Here is a 17,636-nt window from a genome sequence, read left to right on the forward strand (position 1 = left end):
CGGTGACAGATTAAGTGAAAAGGAATCCCAAGAGATCAAGAGCCCAAAAAAGAAAATCTATGCCAACAAGCTTTCTGTGTGGACTCCTTTCTTTAAAGAATAACATTGTAGTTTATATTTGGAAAGTAGCATCAATATAAATTTGAACTAGCCAATGTAATTTATTAGTTAACATCAATTATTAATTCACATGAATTCATTATCAGAACCGCTTTAACTCCAAGAGGACCCTATCCCAGCTCGCAATGCTATTGTCAATGACAATTGAATTATTCCTGACTTTGTATTACTCTCAGACAGCTATATGTTATTTTCCTTTGCTGTATAAAGGTAACTCGTCCGTGAAGCCCTCAGCAGTCCGTTGCTTTTATCCTGGAGGGCCGAATGCTAGAACCCGTGATAAGCAATTAGGGAGCCACACAAATGCCAACTGTCATGCTCCTATCTGGGCCTGAGGTTAGATGTGAAGATGCCCTCGGCTTACTTTCTGCCAGTCTCACAACCAGCAACGTTGTTTAATTGAAATCTGAGAAGACCACAGCAGAATAACCGCAAGGCAGTTCCTTCAGTGTAGTCCGATAATGTATGCATCAATTATTATTACTGGTATATATTTTTTTATTTCACCAGCTATAATATCAGTTTACCAGTTTACCAGTTTTCCAGCTTTTCATAATTAAAAAAAGCTGGATTTAATCATCTATATTCCTTTCATGATTTTGCAATTGTAACATCAGAGAACACTGCAGCAGAACAATTGTTCCCATTTGCCCCTTTTTGCCAGTCAGTGCTATTGCATGCATCCTTCACACAGCCACTCATGGAAACGGAACACTTGAGAAGAAATAGTCAGGTAAAAAAAAAAAAAGTGTATTCAAGTTTCTGTTTATAAATCACTCTGATTGTTTTGTCTTACAATACAACCGCGTTTCTGCACAAGTGGCACATGACTCAAGTTCTGCTCGACACATTTGAATTGGGCACCGTTTCATCAAATATGAAGCACAATCCATTCATCAGCACGCAAGCTGCTCCATCTTTATTCATGGCATGTTTCTGTCGAGCCGCATTAGCCTCGGGAGGAAGGCAGCCTGCAGAGAGATGCTCAATGTGGCGCAGCTGCCATTGCCGGCACGTTCCTTCCTCTCTCCACATTGTCATTTCTCAGCTGCAGCCGCTCACAATTGTGCTCTGGAATGAACAGTGAAGATTTACCGAAGCGCAAAAAACATAGCCAGTGAACCTGGAAATGATGGTGCGTTTTTTGCCATCATATAATTCTTCCTAAATGGTCAGCGAGATGACAGTGACAGAGGAGAGCGGCTGGCCAACCATCTGTCTCACCACAAAGTGATGAATCCTGTGGGCTGTGAAAACACTTTAGACCTAGCGTTGAGGTCCCGTGTTCAAAAATGCTCTCGGGTGGCTAAATGACATTTCATCAGGTAAAAACGATTGATGCCTTTAACGGTTTCCAGTCTGATGCTTTTGTGCGGTGTAAACGAGGGACAGTTTATTTCGTTCTCCAACTTTAATGTTGCTCAACAGGACTTGACACCCTGTAGTATTTCAGGCGATGAATCGACAATAGTTTTGAGACACCTGACCTTTTGGGTTAACATGCAATACCATTGATTCAAGCGTTTGCTCATTTTCGGTACATTTAATTTTGTTTCAGGTTATGTTATTTTTTCCCACATCTTTTTTTTCATAACTTGTCATATTGTTGGGTTATCATCTCCACCTGTTGTTTTCAGGCCTGATTCTTATATCGACCGATCGCTCATCTTGACCACTCGTTAATTTCTTTGCGTTTACCTGCTTTTGTTAAGTCTGAAGCATTTGTCATCATGTTCCCATGTTTAGTTTCCTGTCTTGTCTTACTTAACTCAATTTCTACAGCACTTAAACAACTGCAGCTGTAAAAAAAAAAAAAGCCCTCCGTAAAACATAATAATACGGACAGTTATATGAATAGCAATAAATCTGACATTTGAACAGTGAAAAGTTGCCATTCTGTTGTTCTGTGGCTTCTCTCAAAACAAATATTACTCTACTCCCAAGTGTTGAGTTTGACTTGAGGCACAATGGAAGACTTCATCTCCAAATAAGCAAAGCGGCGCAATGAAAAAGTGAAACAACTAGCCTTTAGGCATATTCATGTTCTCTTGTGTCCAAACGACACGGCCACATTTGCTTCTATTCAAGCATTAATTTTCTCCTTTGGCTCACCAGGTGCCAGCAGCTGTGCAGTGAGAAAAAAGGCAAATGGACCTGAAACTGAATATTTTGTTCCCCTCATGGACCTGGTGCAGTCTTGGGACTTTTATGTCTCAAATGAACCTCGAGCAGATCCTTTTCTGGTGGTGACTTCATAAAAATATAGCAGGTGCTTGCATCTAATTACTGTTTGCATTTAATCAGTATGAGAAAACAAACTGATTAATGGCCACATGCTCATGAGCTATTTCCTCCATGTACCTACCTATATTTATTATTAAATATTGTGCCAATTGCTCTACTTTGCGTTGTTCACCTCAATAAGTGAGATAAATGATAATACCTGTACCTCAAATTTTCTTGAATATAACTGATCTATGATAAATGTAACTAAACTTTTCTTATACATTTTTGTTCATGGATTTATTAGTCAAGAAGCAACTTAAAATATACGCTACAAAGTGAAATTATACTTTAATTGCCCAATTAACCATTTGCAAGCGTCGGTTTGAGATCCCTCCGCGTAATTGACTTTCACTCTTAGCCGCTTCACCGTTGCTCTTTTGCGTCTCCTTCCGCTTGCTGCCTCATCACGTCCACGGGCTGAGCAGCAGAATAGTGCCGTCGCTCGGTCCATAACTGTTCAGTTCCATGTCCGTGACGGCTGCAGCGCTGCGGAGCTCCTTTACCGATGATCACCACCTGATGTGACATTTCCTTCTCACTCGTCGACACATTTGGAAGCAATGAGAGGCATAGTGGGGCTTTTGCACTACGTGGGACTTTATGTGCAATTTAACGCAGCGCTTTATGGAGAACAAAATGAACTGGATATTCATTTATCTGGAAATGGTGAGTTGGAATTCTTTGCATGTAAAATATGCACTGTTCGTTGGGAGTGAGATTGTTTGACTATGGTGTTAATGATTTCTTTAGGATTTTATTCTAAATTCTAAGAGTTTACTGGATGATTATTAATCATTGGATAATAGAAATAGTCCAGTGTTTCAACTTTGGTCTCAGGGCCATGTAAAAGTCCAAATGTACAGAGAAAACTGCATAAAAGGTTGATTTATTTTTTATTTATTTATTTTTTATTTTTATTTTTTTATTTTTTTTGATGAAAAAGGATTCATCATTTTCTAGTTTGGCCCTTTATTAAAACTAAAATGATTGACAGCTAGATAAAAGTTCAACAATTGAACCTGGTGGTCGAGAAACAAACAGTATTTTAAGTATTTTAATCTCGAAAGCTTTAAGCAACCAGAGAAGTGGAATTCATTGAATTTCCGAGCATCTTTCGACCTTTAAGGTATGAAAGCAGTTCTTCAATGTCACCTTAATCACCCTCACACACACATGATGATGATGATGTCATGGCGTGAACTGCATGATTCACTCCACTCATACTGATGAGGCAGGATCAGGTACTAATTTGATACAAGGAGCAGTAGAATGTTTTTATTGAATAGTAATTAGTCGGGAAAAATGTTTAAAAACTGAACTTTAAAATGAAATTGGGCTGCTTGAACATGTTTTTTTTTTTATTTTAAATTTAATAACCAATGCTTCACAGTGCATGTTGCTGAGCCTTTTTTAATCACTTTGACTTCACTTCTAATGGTAACTCAGTGATTATTAATGAGTGCCCAAAGCAGCAGCTCTAAATTGATTAACCGTGGTGAGCAAGTTAGAAAATCAATTAGCCACATTTCTCCCATTGGGAGTTAATTCTAATTGGCTATAATTGTTGAGTTCTCACTCATGTGGGGTTTCAAACAGGCCATGAAATGAGAGTGGCAGCGGGGATTATGATCACAAACTGCCACCAGGATGAAAATATCCTCAGGTTATTTAAAAGAAAAAATAATAATAATAACTACCTCGAAAAAAAAATCTTCAAAAATAATTTTATAGATTTCTTTGATGACAATCACCAAAGCAGTGGAGCTTTCATGCAGAGGCTGAAAGCGCTGCTCTCTGGAGTGCTTGTTAGACGCAAGCCAGACCCATTTGTTTCAGATAAATGCATCCATCCGAGGACCGTCAAGCTCCCGCAGCCCAGTTTCCACTTGAGCTCAAGTAGAAATCAAATTGCCTCCCAACACAAAACACTTATTGGTCCTGTGTGAAGATTAATCAGTGGGATGAGTTGGTGAGTATCGGCGGGAGGTTGCACAAAGAAGCCTTTTGGTTGTTTGCTCAAATGATAGTACCAGATCTCAGACTCAGTTTGTTGTTTGTTCTTGCTCTCGGATGGAGGTAAGGTGGTAGCATTCCTCCCGTTATTCCTTGTGAGAGCATCACTAACGCTCCCTTTGTGCCTGTAATGATCTGTCAGGCCTCAGTAGGGTGTCATCTTAATTAGGATGACACTTTGCGTTGCTGGCTCATTTAATGGTGCTTGAACTGTGCTGATTAATTGGTAGATTTGCCTTTGTGAAAACAATATCTGCCGTTGTCAGATACATATAAACTTAATTTAAGAAAATTCACATTTGGTAACATACTAGGTAAAATGGACGCAATATACAAAAAAAAAAAAAGAAAAAAAAAAAAATATATAGGGTGCAAATACAGTACATGAACTATACAGACGTACTTGGGCTCGATCTCATTTAAAACGCATCAATTCAGGTAGAGATGGGAGCGAGTCATTCAGAGCTGCACTCAATTGTACTTCAATTCGCATCTTTTGATGGCTGTGCACAATCTTCCACGGAGTGTGACATTTGTATTCATCTCCCGGGAGTTCGGCCTGGGTGCGAGTTGTCAACAAGGCATGTTAATACATGTTCTCACACACCGAGAGAAAGTGGAAATAGCCCCCCGTTTGTTACGTCTCCGAGGATATGAAGAATTCATGCCGTGGGTCCAGATGATCCGCAGCAACAGGCAAACAGCTGCTCTCTCCTCTTAGTTCAGGGTTTTTACCGTCCACCTTGAATGGAGGCTGAAGGGCTCACAGCATCCACTTATTTCCCTGAGGAGCTGGCTGTCTGTTTATCCCGCTGCTGAATCTAAACCTAATGCAACATTATTGACTTTCTGGCAAATTCCCACATGACTTATTTTTGTTTATCAGTATGTAATGTTGTGTTTTCCCCCTCTCGCCATTTGGGGCTGTGAGCAATCTTAGTACAAGAAAACTCCTGTCACCACAAGCCAGGGTGATAAAAGGTTTTCATAAGAGCATTTGAATCAGCAGAGAAGTGAAGTGAAGTAGCAACACTGTATACATCAAGAAATGGATTTTTATTGGCGTTGGCTGAAAATAATCAAAGGCCTATCGATTATTCATTCCCTAAATAAATAAGCTTTGTTTGCACAAGTGACAATTTTAGCGAGAAAGATCAATAAATGTCATATGTTTTTACACAAGATTCATTCAACTTTGGCTTTAGCCTTTGTTGATTATTAAAGCCATTCATCAAATTAGGGAAATAACATTGCACATGGCGAACTTGTTCACGGCTTATTTACACTCGTAAGTTAAGTTTTTGTTCATGTCCTATTCTTTGCGTACTCACCCCCCCTCTTCAATTCTTCTCCTCTGTGCCACGCAGGCATGACGGAAACGGTACCATTAAGTTAATGATCCTTACGTTAGCTGCTGGTTCTGTGAGGTGGCACCTCTGCTCATGCCAAAATGTTTCCATTTAACTTCAAGATGCATTGGTACAATCATTCCTGCAAGCAGAACTTGCTTTCAGAACATTTCTTAAGGCAGAGCGAGGTCCTCAAGAGGGAAACGCACAAGAAACGGACTCAGAGACTGCTTTGCACTACTGTGATTTTAACCTGCCCTTATTATAAAATGTAATATAGCAGTTTGTGTCCTCCAAAATTTCGCAACTCAGCAAATCTTTCAATGCGGCTTTAAGTGAAAGAAAAAAGGGGTTAGTTGGAGTCAAAAACATCTCTGAGTTGGCAACAGAGTAACCCTTGGTTTCCCCAACCTTGGTCGTCATGGTAACGAAAGCTCTATTATGCATTTGAGTGAGACTGAACCAAACAATTTCAACTTGAGTGTGACAAAGGTTTGCTGCAATTGTATTTTTTGTGTCTGTCTGGTGCATCTTCGAAAATGGTGTGGGAAAAAAAAAAGCACAGAAGCCTACATACAAAACACACATACACTTCTTGTCCATGCTGATACATCCTCTTTAATTAAGTCATCTTGAAAAAGCTCCATGGGCCAGGAAGAATAATCGTGTCTTTGACCCTCACTCTGCCACTCACTCTTGATTTATCCAACTAATTTTCCTTCTGACCTGAAGAGAAAAAAAAACATTTAATTTGGACTTATCCCTCTTGGGCTTGAGTCACGTGTGTGTGTGTGTGTGTGTGTGTGTGTGTGTGTGTGTGTGTGTGTGTGTGTGTGTGTGTGTGTGTATTTTTCTGTTTACATTTATAGGTTCTATTCCTCTCCCTCTTTCATTTTTAATGAGTCTTCTGTGGCCAGCAAGCAACCTCTTCTCGAGTCCTCGTAGTCTCTTCGCTCTCTTGGAGTTCAATATGCAGGGCGGTGAAAAATGCCACAGAGGATCCCTTTAAAAATGCATGTTGTGGACGTGCATCATGAAACAATCATTCCTCGCCTTTGCTGGAAGAGGCTTCTGCCAAGTAAAATATATGCTTAGGAAGGTCAGTTCAGCAAGCCTCCGGCAGCTGGCTCAATCTATTATTTGGATTTACATACTGGACTGTTTCATTTAAATTATTGCGTGTTGTGCGGGGATCTTAAAGTCGGAAACAGTTGATGATATTTGACACAAATGTCAAAGAGTGGTAGCGAGGTTTAAAGCAGCAGTGTTCATCATGCACCGATATATATTCTTCCTCAGTGGAAGGCAGTGCAAGATTTCATGCTGGTGGTAAGCGAGGGAAGACAGACACAGAGACGCACGATTTGATGATTAGATTGCGATGAGCATCGACCCGGTGGAGACCTAATCGGATTGCGATCGCCGTGCTGTTGTCTGTAGACTGATTGATTCTGTGTGGGACGGAAGGTGTGCGCAAAATGTACCTGCCACGAGGGATGAAACAGTTCAGGGACATCGAGGAGAGTTTCTCTGCTTTAAATGACACAGCTAGAGGCAGTTAGGCGACTGTCAAAGATGGCTTTAAAAAAAAAAAACACTGCAAGCTTCAGGAAAAAAAAAAAAAAGGAACTGCTTCAGAAGTAATGTTGCAATGTACGCATGCACACACATTCACACGCGCACACACTGTCAAGTGGGAAGAAAAGGGGCATTCTGTCAGAATGTGAAATAATAGATGACAAAGATCAAACGGGGTGATAAGAAGGCAATGACGTTGGAATGGAAAGTCGCATGGTTTCAACAAGAAAGCAGAAGTGGAGAATCTTAAAATGGTCGAGCTTTAGTGTGACTGATATCCCCTTAAAGTTCTTTGTCTTGTTGTCGGACTACGTTTTTGTACAGGACTTAACTTTGCTTAACTCTTCGAGTCACATCGACATCGGTTCACCTCTACCGCCTCGCTTCTCTTGACAAATGAGACCACTGGCAGGCCGTGAGTTGAAACTGCATCAAGGACGTGACTCTAAAAGGTCAGGGTAGTTCAAATGATACAGAATTCCTTGTCAAGGCTTTCCCCCACTCTCTGACTTTAATTTTAAGTGCGGAGATTCTGAGGTCTTTGCAGTGCATATCGCGAGCGTTAGAACTTTTGTATTGAAAAGAAGAAGACGATATTTAAAGCAGTTGATAATGCCACCAGCAGCTCATCGATAAAGCTGCCCTTCTCATAGTTTCTGAAGGTGAAAATGATCTCGGGCTGGCATCCGTAAAGATATAAAGAAATGACAACCTTTCAATGGCTCTCTCTCAGCTTTATTCACAGAGGTGCCCCACGACATCACGACACAGAGTGGCGAGGATGTAGAAATGGCGTGTTCCTTCCGCGGCGCAGGATCTCCTTCTTCTCTGGAGATCCAGTGGTGGTACACCAAGGAGCACAGACACGGACCCAAGAAGCCTGCGCATATCACAAATGATGTAAGCAGCAAGGCACTTTTCTATTGTTCGTAATGGCAAAAGAGATTGCTTACATTTTTGGCCATATTTGTTTTTCATGCAAGTCTCCACTGTTTTTGTTAATGGATGCTTGCAAGGATGACCAATATTTATAGATAATTCATTATTTAGCGGAGAGAACAGATGACTTCTGGATGCAGAATCGGTCACTGTACCAAGATATTATCTACAAATAAATCCCGCGGAACAGAAATGAGTGGATAATTACTAATTGACTCCAGCCAGCACTGGAGGAAGAGGTTGACTCCCTCCCCGAATGGGGCCACTTACACTCTCCTGCGGAGCCTGCAGACACTGTAATTGGCACTGAAAAATAAATAGATTTGGAAAATGTCTACACCATGCATAATTCATACCACTGCCCAAAAGAAATGCATCTGTGCAAGTGTGCACGCATATTTTGTAGAGCTCGGAGATGGGTGGCTCTTGAGGAAAACCTTGTGCAATATAGGCATATATATGAGATGAGGAAAAATAATACATAAAGATCAGATAGCATAAAAAAATAGCAATTTAAGGAGAAAAACAACATGAAGAATAGCAATGAGGGATTCAGGCTACTTTTTTTGAGAGTCTAGCCAAAAGAGTCTTCTTTCTTGACTCCCAAACAGCTCTTTGAGTTTTATGGGATGATGAAAGTTATGGATGACAAAAAATGTCAAATTATACATACAAATTTTATCTATTTTTTTTCCTTTGCAGACTCTGCCTTTGGATTGTCAATGAAGTTGAAATGTTTCTGACATTTGATATTTCTGTGCAGGTTGTTCCTCTGGAGGAGACATCGAAAGACGCCATTAAAATTAGCGTAAGTACAAAGACACGTTTCCACTTTTCAGTTGAGCGCCACACTGAAGGACGAGACTCCTTCATTTTGCCTCATTTGCCTTCACTCATCAGTAAAAACAAGTAAATAAGTCCGCGTGCCTCTTAGGTGGTGAAAGTAGCCGGCAGCAACATTTCACACAAGCTACGCCTGTCCAGCGTCAAGCCGTCAGACGAGGGCACCTACGAGTGTCGCGTCATTGACTTCAGCGGCTCTGTGGCGCAGCGCCATCACGTTCGGGCCTACCTCCACGTGGAGCCTCGCCAGAGCTCCGACGTCCACGGATCGCACCGTCGCTCGGACCAGCGGGGCAGCCAGCGCAGGAGAGAAAAAGACGAAAAGGAGATGAGGTCACAACACTACTGACTGACGACAAAGTCTTGTTTCTTAGCGTGCATGTTCGTGATTGAGAAGGTGATCATTTTCATCGTCCACATCATTTTTATTGTTGCCACCTTCCATGTTTTTGCTTTGTTTTAAATACGAAATGATGGATGTACTTTTTATGAGTCAAACCTCTGCAGATGTTTTTTTTTTGTAAACAGGTCATTACTAGCACTGAAATTTTTTAATGTGTTGATAATCTCAATTTGCAGGAATGTACAATTAATCCCCAATTGAAAGGAAACAACCATCTGTTTTTGCTGCCACTTGGCCTCATTCCATTTGTGGCTGGACTGGAACTTTAATGATCTTGGCATGTTTTTGCAATGTTGGAGGAAGTTGACGTTAAGGAGGATAAGTGATAAACTTGATGGAAAATGGATTTTTGAACGGGCAAATGTAAGTAAAATATTTATTATCATATCTAATAGTGGCTTCAAGACCTTTTTGAAAAATGTTGAGAGTTTTATTTTATAATGTTTTTAGTTTTAAATGTATGCCTTCAACAACAATATTGGCTGTCTTGTCATTGCTATTCTCATTTTGTAACATTTTATCCACTACAATCCAGTAAAACAGTTTGTGTGTACCTTCATGCCTACTATGTTGCAGGTCTTTCTCAACATATTTTACACTTTGGGTTTCTTTTTGAATTTAACTAGGATGTCCACATAAATCTTAGTTAATCTGAGTTAAATACTCCCAAAAACTTTAAGGTGTCTTGTCTTTTCAACACGTTTAATAATTTTTGACTGTGGGCAGTAGAGAGCAGTGTTGTCACATAACACAAGCAAAACAAAATATAAACGACAGTCAGTCTTCATTTGTGCTCCCACAGATGGTAACATAGAAGAAGAAGAACAAATAGTTGTGCAACAATAGAAAGAGTCTGGCTACATACAGTACACCAATTGATTCTATCATTCAAACACACCACTCATGAATTCTCACAAGGCATGAACCAAGAAGGGGGGGGGGGAAATTCCATTTGTTTTGAAATTCAAATGTGGAAGTCCGTTCTTTGTAAAGTGCACTCTTAATTCATTCTTAGTTGCCTTCAATGTTTGTTCCAATAAAAAACACACACTTATTGACAAGGATAAAAACATGATTTCAAATGTCTCTTCAGTCTTCAAATTTACATTCGGAAGAAATGCCTGTTTAAAATTACGTGCTGTTTTACATACAAAATTATGATCACAAATTGAACTATTCTTATGTCCCATTACACTCATTACACGACATAAAAACATTTATAGAGATACATTTTACATATGATCAAAATTAAAGTAACACCTTTATATTGCTTCTGTCTCGTAACGCGATTACTTTCCAATGATGACGTTTTTGTAACCCTTGACGTGACACAACTTGCTGCTGCCAAAATCCACCACCAGCTTTCTCAGTCCGCTGTGGGTTGGAGTGAAGTACATTTTCACCTTGGCGTCTTCCCCAGGTCCCACCGGGGAGCTCAGCCTGCGGGTCAAAGCAAATATTAGTGCCAAGCAAGCTCACAAGCCTCCGGTGAACTAAATATTTACATGACGAATCAGTATTTATATTCTAATTATGGCAGTGTTATCTTTTTGAACTGACAAAACCTGTGTTTACCTCCAGTATAGATTAAGATCAAAGTTATCTATTTTTTCCAGTGTTGGGAAGCAATGACATACAATTTGATAAAGCCAGTCCCTGGGAAATAAACATCAGACATGCTGACAGAGATATCCAACCTCTCCGAGACGACACTTCCTCCAGTCAGGTTAGCCCCCTCCATGCTGAAGCAGCAATCCTCCAATGGCTCTGGCAAAGGATTCTTTAGCGTGATCTCGGCCACCAGTTTGCGATTCTCCTTGGGCTCACCCAAAATCTGCAAAAGACACAGTTAGCATCATTTTGAGTGCATTCAAAACACACGCTTCTCTCATCACTAACACTCACTCGGACTTGAATTTCAGGATTGTCCAGCACAATGTTTCTCACTGCCAGCGTGGCTTCCCGAGTGGCGTAGTCAAACAGGAGAGCTGCCAGACGGATCGTGTTATCTTCGGTGAGCTGCCCACCATATTTGGAGTAGTTGAGCCTTAGTGGAACCTTCCTGGCTGGAAGAAAATAATACATGAGTTGTGTCATTTGATGACGATTCCGACGGTTCGCTCACCTCCTCCAGGTGACAGCTCAACATTGAGTAAATCTTTGAAGCCGCAGTTCCCTCCCTGATTGCCGTTATAGGACACGGCACAGGATCCAAAGAGCAGGCGGCACTTTTTGTCGCTCTGTGTGTTGTTGCTAACCAAAGCAAACACGTCAAAGTCGCAGCCCTTTTTCATCTCGGGGGACACTTTGATAGTCACGTTCAGGCCTTGGTTGTCCTGCTGCTGTCGAAGTTTATTTTGGTGGTTGGCTTTCTTGAAGGCCTCGCGCTCTTCACTAGAACCTGGGCACAGAATTTTTATTTTTTTATCCCAATGAATGAACTTCACCCATGCCGCCCGCTTACCTTCGGGATACTTGTACAGATGAGTGATGTCTTCTCTGTGGTCGCTGCCAATGCTTTTGGTGCTGATCTTCTTCCCCACCAGTTGGGTTGAGGTGACTTTCGATGTGCTGCCGTCTTTTTTCTTTATGGTGGTGATGACGTCAGCGTTGACTTCGGCAAAGACAAAGGGAGCGTCGTACTTGTACGTGAGCTCACCATCCTTAATGGCCCTGACAGGGATGGGCCCACAACAAGTCACTCCTGAGGAAAAGAAGATTTGTGATGCGACGTGATCCACCACAATTCGGAGATGTGGTCATCAAAAGTGTTGGTTACCATCGCTTTTTTCTTGAGGTGTCGGGTCACTGACTTGCCAGCCGTTATAAGCGGAACTAGTTAAGTCTGGTCGTGTCATCCAGCTCTCCACCCAGCAGTGATAGTTCCTACAGATACCCGCACGATAAACACAACTCATTATGCAATACACACAATCAGAGACCTCTCAGCCAAAGTTGCTTCGAGACTTCAATGTTTTATAATAAATAGATACCAGATCATTTCTCTGGATGGAATGAGTTCCCCATTCTCGTTGATGTTTTGTTCGATCACCAGGTTGCTGTTAACGTCATGCGCTGAGGAATAGTTGGTGACCACTCTGCAAGGGATGCCAAGAGCTCTGGAAACTACAATGTGATACATATGTGGTTATTGCAATACTTTATAAAAAAAAAAAGTATTGCATATCATTGCACGTCGCTGTACATAGTATTACACATTTACACCTATCAGCATTGTCTCCGTGTAAGGCAAAGTGTGTTTCATTGCGATAGATTGCCACACTCTATATTCAAAGTCCTATCTTACTTGAGCAGGCAACAGCAGCAAACACCCAGCACTGTCCGAAACAAACAGCCTGACAATTTTGTGTGTCCCAGCAATGCAGAATCTCCACACTGCCCTTCCAGGACAGGGGGCTCACCCCTCCGTCAAAATTGTTTGTCCAGTTTCCCGCCAAAACCCCTCCGTCTTGATCATTGGAATTCACCTGTAAGGCAAAAAGGAGTGTCAACCTGCAGCTTAAAATAAAATAAAAATAATGTAGTCAGTCAACTCACCATGGCACTGAGAACTCTGGACACATAGATGGGATTTCTCCTGCCTGAGCAGTCTTTGCCTGGATTACGTCGATATTTGGGATTTGTATCCAAAATCCTCAAACACACATCCAGGATTCCACTTTCAAACTGTGCATCAAAGGAAACAAAGTTATTGCCGCCCTTTATCTGAAGAACATATGTGAGAAACATGTTTTGGAAACGAGCAAACAGGTGCGGCGAAAGCACATAAAGCTTCAGTAATCACGTACTGGCGATGCCAAGAGAAACTGGAAACAAAAACAATCCTCCTCTGCCTCTTGTCAGATTGCATAATACTCTGGACATTGCAGGTGTTACTCTGAAGTCTTACAAATGTGTGATTCTGCAGAGCGTTGGCTCTAAAAACTAAACAACTATATGTATGCATGTGTGGAGTGAGTCTGGCTACTTCAGTGTTGATGTTGGTACCTGGCCAAAGTTCCATGGAGTCGCTATTGGATATTTGGCATCGCCCCGAAAGATGATCCCATCCTGGGACAAGACATATTCTTCCAAACTCTCCTTATTGTCCAGATATACAGCATCTCCTGTTGCCAAGAGACGGCATTTATTCGAGATAATGCTGCTCACTCATTTAGCTTATTTTGTCTCAATCAATAAATTCATATGTTCTTCAAGAACCAGGTTGAGTTGATCTACCTGAACACCAGGGGTTAAACAACAGGATTAAGTCAATCCGTGCAGAGTGTCCCAAGCTCAGGCTGTAACGTCCAATGGGTGCATCGGGGGCCGCGCAGAGGGACAGCGCCACGCTGTCTCCAGGGGGGCTGATGACCGCCGCACTCCAGCGCGACGTGTCGACGTTGGCAGACAGACCGAATGAGGCCCGGGTGCCGTATTGTTCAGAAGGCTGCGGACCTGCAAAAGTAATTATGGTTGAAGAAATGAAGAAAAGTCAAATATTTGAGTATGGCTAGCAAAACTCAAGGGAACATTTTCAAACTGCCCTAACTGTAAATTTCTTAATGTGAACCAACAGTGAAATAACACATAATGACGATGACACCGATGATTTGAAAATCGTGTGGCCTTAAATGGCAAATTTTGCTGTTCTGGTAAGTTACATAAGCCTCCGTCTGGTCACGCTCCGCTTCCTTCACATCTTTCACCGCCTAGGAAACCAAGAGGGTCATGGAATCAAGGATCCTTCTTGAACCCATGAAAATATGCTAAATGTGATATCATAGACACGGTTATCAGGCAATACACACGTCTCCTGTTGGCAAGCGGCACTTCCTGACCATTTGTTGGCAAGAAGTCTTATCTCGGTAGACGGGAGACAATGACTAAATGTTAGATGACAAGCAGAAGTTGATAAATGAAATATTTTGCCCCAGTAGGAGAAAGGAATGAAATACATCTTCACTAAATGACACGACAGTCCCCCCCCCCCCCCCCCACACACACAAAAATAATACACGTCTGAGTGTTTCTTTTCCCCATCAATCAACACCACATCTCATTTCCTTTTTTCCATGTCTGAAATGACAATAGGCTGCAAAACGTGTGTCAGCATGAAACAGGTCGGTAATGTGTCCTGAATTCCATTAACATCCAAACAGGACGCAGCCACAATGGATTCACCTTTCCACCTTTGAAACTTGGAACATGTTCCAGTCAGAGAGCCCTCTCAGAACCCTGACAATGAAATCATTTATCCACAAGCAGTTGATAAAAATTGGGTCACCTGTCTCAGCAATGCATTGCAGAGTGCTAAGTCCTGGTTGGTAGCTTCCCGAACGAAGATACAAGCTGATGGTGAAGACTTGACCCCGCCTCACTATCAGCTGGTCCACCCCGTTGAGGTCAGTGAAATGGTCTGTGTTGTTGATGTCACATTCCAAGTTCCAACGATCGATGTCGAGAGCTAAAAAAGACATGGAACAGTGGTAATTGAGTTGCATTGCATTCCGGATGACAAATGTTTTCCTGACACCTATTACATTACTAGTATGTCATTAAGAATTTGTAGAAAAAGGTGTGTTAGGGTTTAGTAGTTCGGGACTTTCCCAATCTCCTCATCATTTCTCGATTCCGTTTATGATGATGACAGTGAACTGCAGGACTCTTTCGTAAACCAAGGTGTAAACATTTACTTCCACCACACTCACGTATGCAATCATACACGCACGCACACAAACACACGCACACACACACGGACACACACAGTAGAGCCGCTCCTTCTCTCCAGAGTGAGCCGTGATTTTAAAACAGTCCCACCCTTTGACTTCCTCTCCATGCAATTTCTATTTAACACTTTGCTTATTGGCCTCCTGCCAAAAGCGGCCAATTCATGACATGTCCAAAGGTTAACAACCCTTCCGTCTATTTTGTATTAGCGGCTGCACACAAACACGAGTCTGCGATGTCACGGTTAGGCGAGACCAAAGTAAACACAGAGAAGCCTCGAAGGCGTCCTGCTGATTTATATGAAGCCAAAGGCGATCCAATTTGAGCAGTGTTCTACACGCACGACTTTGGTTTGTTCCTTAATTGAACAGATGTCCGTTGAACAACTGGAGCAAATTCCTTAAAGATGACAACATGATTTAGCTTGGGAGAAATGCGGATCGGCTTAGCACAACTTTTGCCCATTACATTTGATCTGTGTGCAAAAAAACAAAAGTATTAGTAAAGTGATAAACCACATTTGCAAGTCCGTCATCCAACACATCCATTTTAATACATTCTTCTGAATTTTAAAATGCACACACATTGAGCCGACATTGAAGCCAATTCCAATCGGATTAGAATGTGGAAACAATTACAAAGATAAATATCACATGTACACATTTGACCATGCCTGTGTTTAAATCCAAAACAGTTGTCTTAATTCCCTCTCTGGGGATCAATTTAGATGAAAACCAGTACATCAAATTTACTTGCACATATACAACAAACAACCCAGCCTTGACGGAACGCTCCCACACTCTTGTGATCATCGAGCTACTATCGTCAAAAAGTGCAGCGGAGGCCTAAGTTTACCTTATAAGGCCAAAAGACAACAATCATGTGCCTGTAGCTTTTCAGTGAAAACACAACATTGACTTTGGGAAGTGTACATGCAAAAATGTGTATGAGACTTTTTTATATGGATGCTTTGTGGAAATTCCCGAAGCTGGAAAGTAGGCGACATTGTACTAAAGATAGAAGTGTAACATTGATACGTGTTGTTTTAGCATGTTGAACGTGTAAAGCGATTGAAAAGGCAGCTTACATAAACAGTTTGAAAATCCTTTGTAGAACTTTGAGCTCAATTGACTTTTAAAAATATTCTGACTTTAATTCTGACATTTTAATTGTAATATTACACCTTGTAACATAAAAACCAAATTTTATTTTTAATTGCAACATTATGAGTTCAGTGCTCCTGTGGAAAACATGCATCTATTTTAAGCACAATAATCTAAAGATAGACAATGGCATGCTGCTAATTGTCCAGACTGACAATAAAGGTCATCTGACCATTTGACTGATTTCTCTTGAGAGTTTTTGGAATTCCTCCCGGGGGTAAATACCTCATCAAGTCGATGAGAGGAACTAAGCCCCAGCTGCTCAGATTCTATAAGCGGTCCAGTTTCAATAGGTTCAAATATCAGAGTGATTTATTATTGTTATTATTTTTAACATGCATACTGTACATGCTAAAGAAGTGTGATGGGGGTGCAGAAAATGATCCAGTGAAACCACATAAAAGACAAATGAATCCCAATTTCATGCTGGATAAAAAAAAAAAAAAACTGGCATCAATCTAAGTGAGTATGACTTACCTTGAGCCATGTTTTTGGAGTGGAAATGTCACCCGTGGAGCACCTGAATGGAAAATGTGTATTTGCCGTTATCTGCATGTTATTTGTACTCTTCCTCCTCCCCATGCCACAGTGCTGCGTGGGCGTGACGCGACCCTCCCCTCAAAAAGTTCTGAGGGGGGGTGTGGAAAGGAGGAGGGGAGCCATTCCCACTGAGTCAATTCTGAGTCAGGTTCGAGTGGAACTTCTCGGTTCTCAAGAAGTGTGCTTCTATTGCATTGGCTTCCCGGTGGCCACACAAGGCAGGCTTGATTCACCAGTGATGTCACAATTGCTTTCAAGACGCACTAACAGGATGTAAAATCACGACCATTCATGTACCACACACTGGGTTACTCAATGATCAAGTCAATGACGGCCTTCATTGCACCTTTTAACTGCAAAACATTACTGAGCAATCTATTTGCACAGCATGGCTCAAATAGAGGCCATTGAAGAACACATTTCTGCGCTGACTTTGGCACACATTCCAAAAAAATTGACCTCTATTTAAATTATTGAAAATTCCCAATGCACTTTTATGGAAACTCTTAAGAGACGAGACAATGCAGCCGTATGTTTGGAGGCACTCTGGGCAGACTCGTCGTAACGCACGAGGGTTGGCTCCACGCTCGGCATTACATCACACCATGAGTGAAACCAAAGCCAGAAGGCCTCGGTCCAAACCCCCACGGTGGAAATGACTGCAGGCCTTCG

General features: G+C 41.5%; 2 protein-coding genes across 4 annotated transcripts; one reads left to right on the forward strand and one right to left on the reverse strand.

Annotated features, from left to right (window-relative positions):
• Nucleotides 1-2,817: 2,817 nt before the first annotated feature.
• On the forward strand, nt 2,818-10,084 carry vstm2lb (V-set and transmembrane domain containing 2 like b). 2 transcript variants are annotated; one of them, XM_085924315.1, is made up of 5 exons: nt 2,818-3,072; nt 8,080-8,246; nt 9,049-9,093; nt 9,220-9,525; nt 9,708-10,084. In XM_085924315.1, exons 1-4 carry the CDS (start codon nt 2,967-2,969, stop codon nt 9,475-9,477), a joined length of 576 nt encoding a protein of 191 aa, XP_085780441.1. In that variant the 5' UTR covers nt 2,818-2,966; the 3' UTR covers nt 9,478-9,525; nt 9,708-10,084. The 2 variants fall into 2 exon arrangements, with proteins under 2 accessions (XP_085780441.1, XP_085780440.1); XM_085924314.1 differs by having other exon boundaries at nt 9,220-10,084.
• Nucleotides 10,085-10,215: 131 nt separating this feature from the next.
• On the reverse strand, nt 10,216-16,947 carry tgm2b (transglutaminase 2b). Of its 2 annotated transcripts, XM_085924312.1 has the most exons (13): nt 16,902-16,947; nt 14,819-14,998; nt 13,771-13,989; nt 13,540-13,658; nt 13,090-13,218; nt 12,839-13,019; nt 12,525-12,657; nt 12,311-12,417; nt 11,996-12,235; nt 11,657-11,932; nt 11,437-11,597; nt 11,229-11,365; nt 10,216-10,971 (listed from the first exon to the last, which is right to left on the reverse strand). In XM_085924312.1, the coding sequence occupies exons 1-13, from the start codon at nt 16,909-16,911 to the stop codon at nt 10,821-10,823; spliced, it is 2,043 nt and encodes a 680-aa protein (XP_085780438.1). In that variant the 5' UTR covers nt 16,912-16,947; the 3' UTR covers nt 10,216-10,820. The 2 variants fall into 2 exon arrangements, with proteins under 2 accessions (XP_085780438.1, XP_085780437.1); XM_085924311.1 differs by lacking the exon at nt 16,902-16,947 and having other exon boundaries at nt 14,819-15,051.
• Nucleotides 16,948-17,636: the final 689 nt, after the last annotated feature.

Source organism: Syngnathus leptorhynchus, chromosome 11 (genome assembly GCF_054491065.1).
Source record: "Syngnathus leptorhynchus isolate UIUO chromosome 11, UIUO_Slep, whole genome shotgun sequence".
Classification (NCBI taxonomy): Eukaryota; Metazoa; Chordata; class Actinopteri; order Syngnathiformes; family Syngnathidae; genus Syngnathus; species Syngnathus leptorhynchus.

Bases quoted from the DNA above. Each gene is read 5' to 3' on its own strand.
- vstm2lb (XM_085924314.1), top strand. From the start codon at position 2,967: ATGAGAGGCATAGTGGGGCTTTTGCACTACGTGGGACTTTATGTGCAA. The intron at 3,073-8,079 runs GTGAGTTGGAAT...GCTCTCTCTCAG, and splicing joins TATTCATTTATCTGGAAATG to CTTTATTCACAGAGGTGCCC. The intron at 8,247-9,048 runs GTAAGCAGCAAG...ATTTCTGTGCAG, and splicing joins CTGCGCATATCACAAATGAT to GTTGTTCCTCTGGAGGAGAC.
- tgm2b (XM_085924311.1), bottom strand. From the start codon at position 15,035: ATGCAACTCAATTACCACTGTTCCATGTCTTTTTTAGCTCTCGACATC. The intron at 12,658-12,838 runs GTAAGATAGGAC...ATCACATTGTAG, and splicing joins TGCTGCTGTTGCCTGCTCAA to TTTCCAGAGCTCTTGGCATC. The intron at 12,236-12,310 runs GTAACCAACACT...TCTTTTCCTCAG, and splicing joins ACCTCAAGAAAAAAGCGATG to GAGTGACTTGTTGTGGGCCC.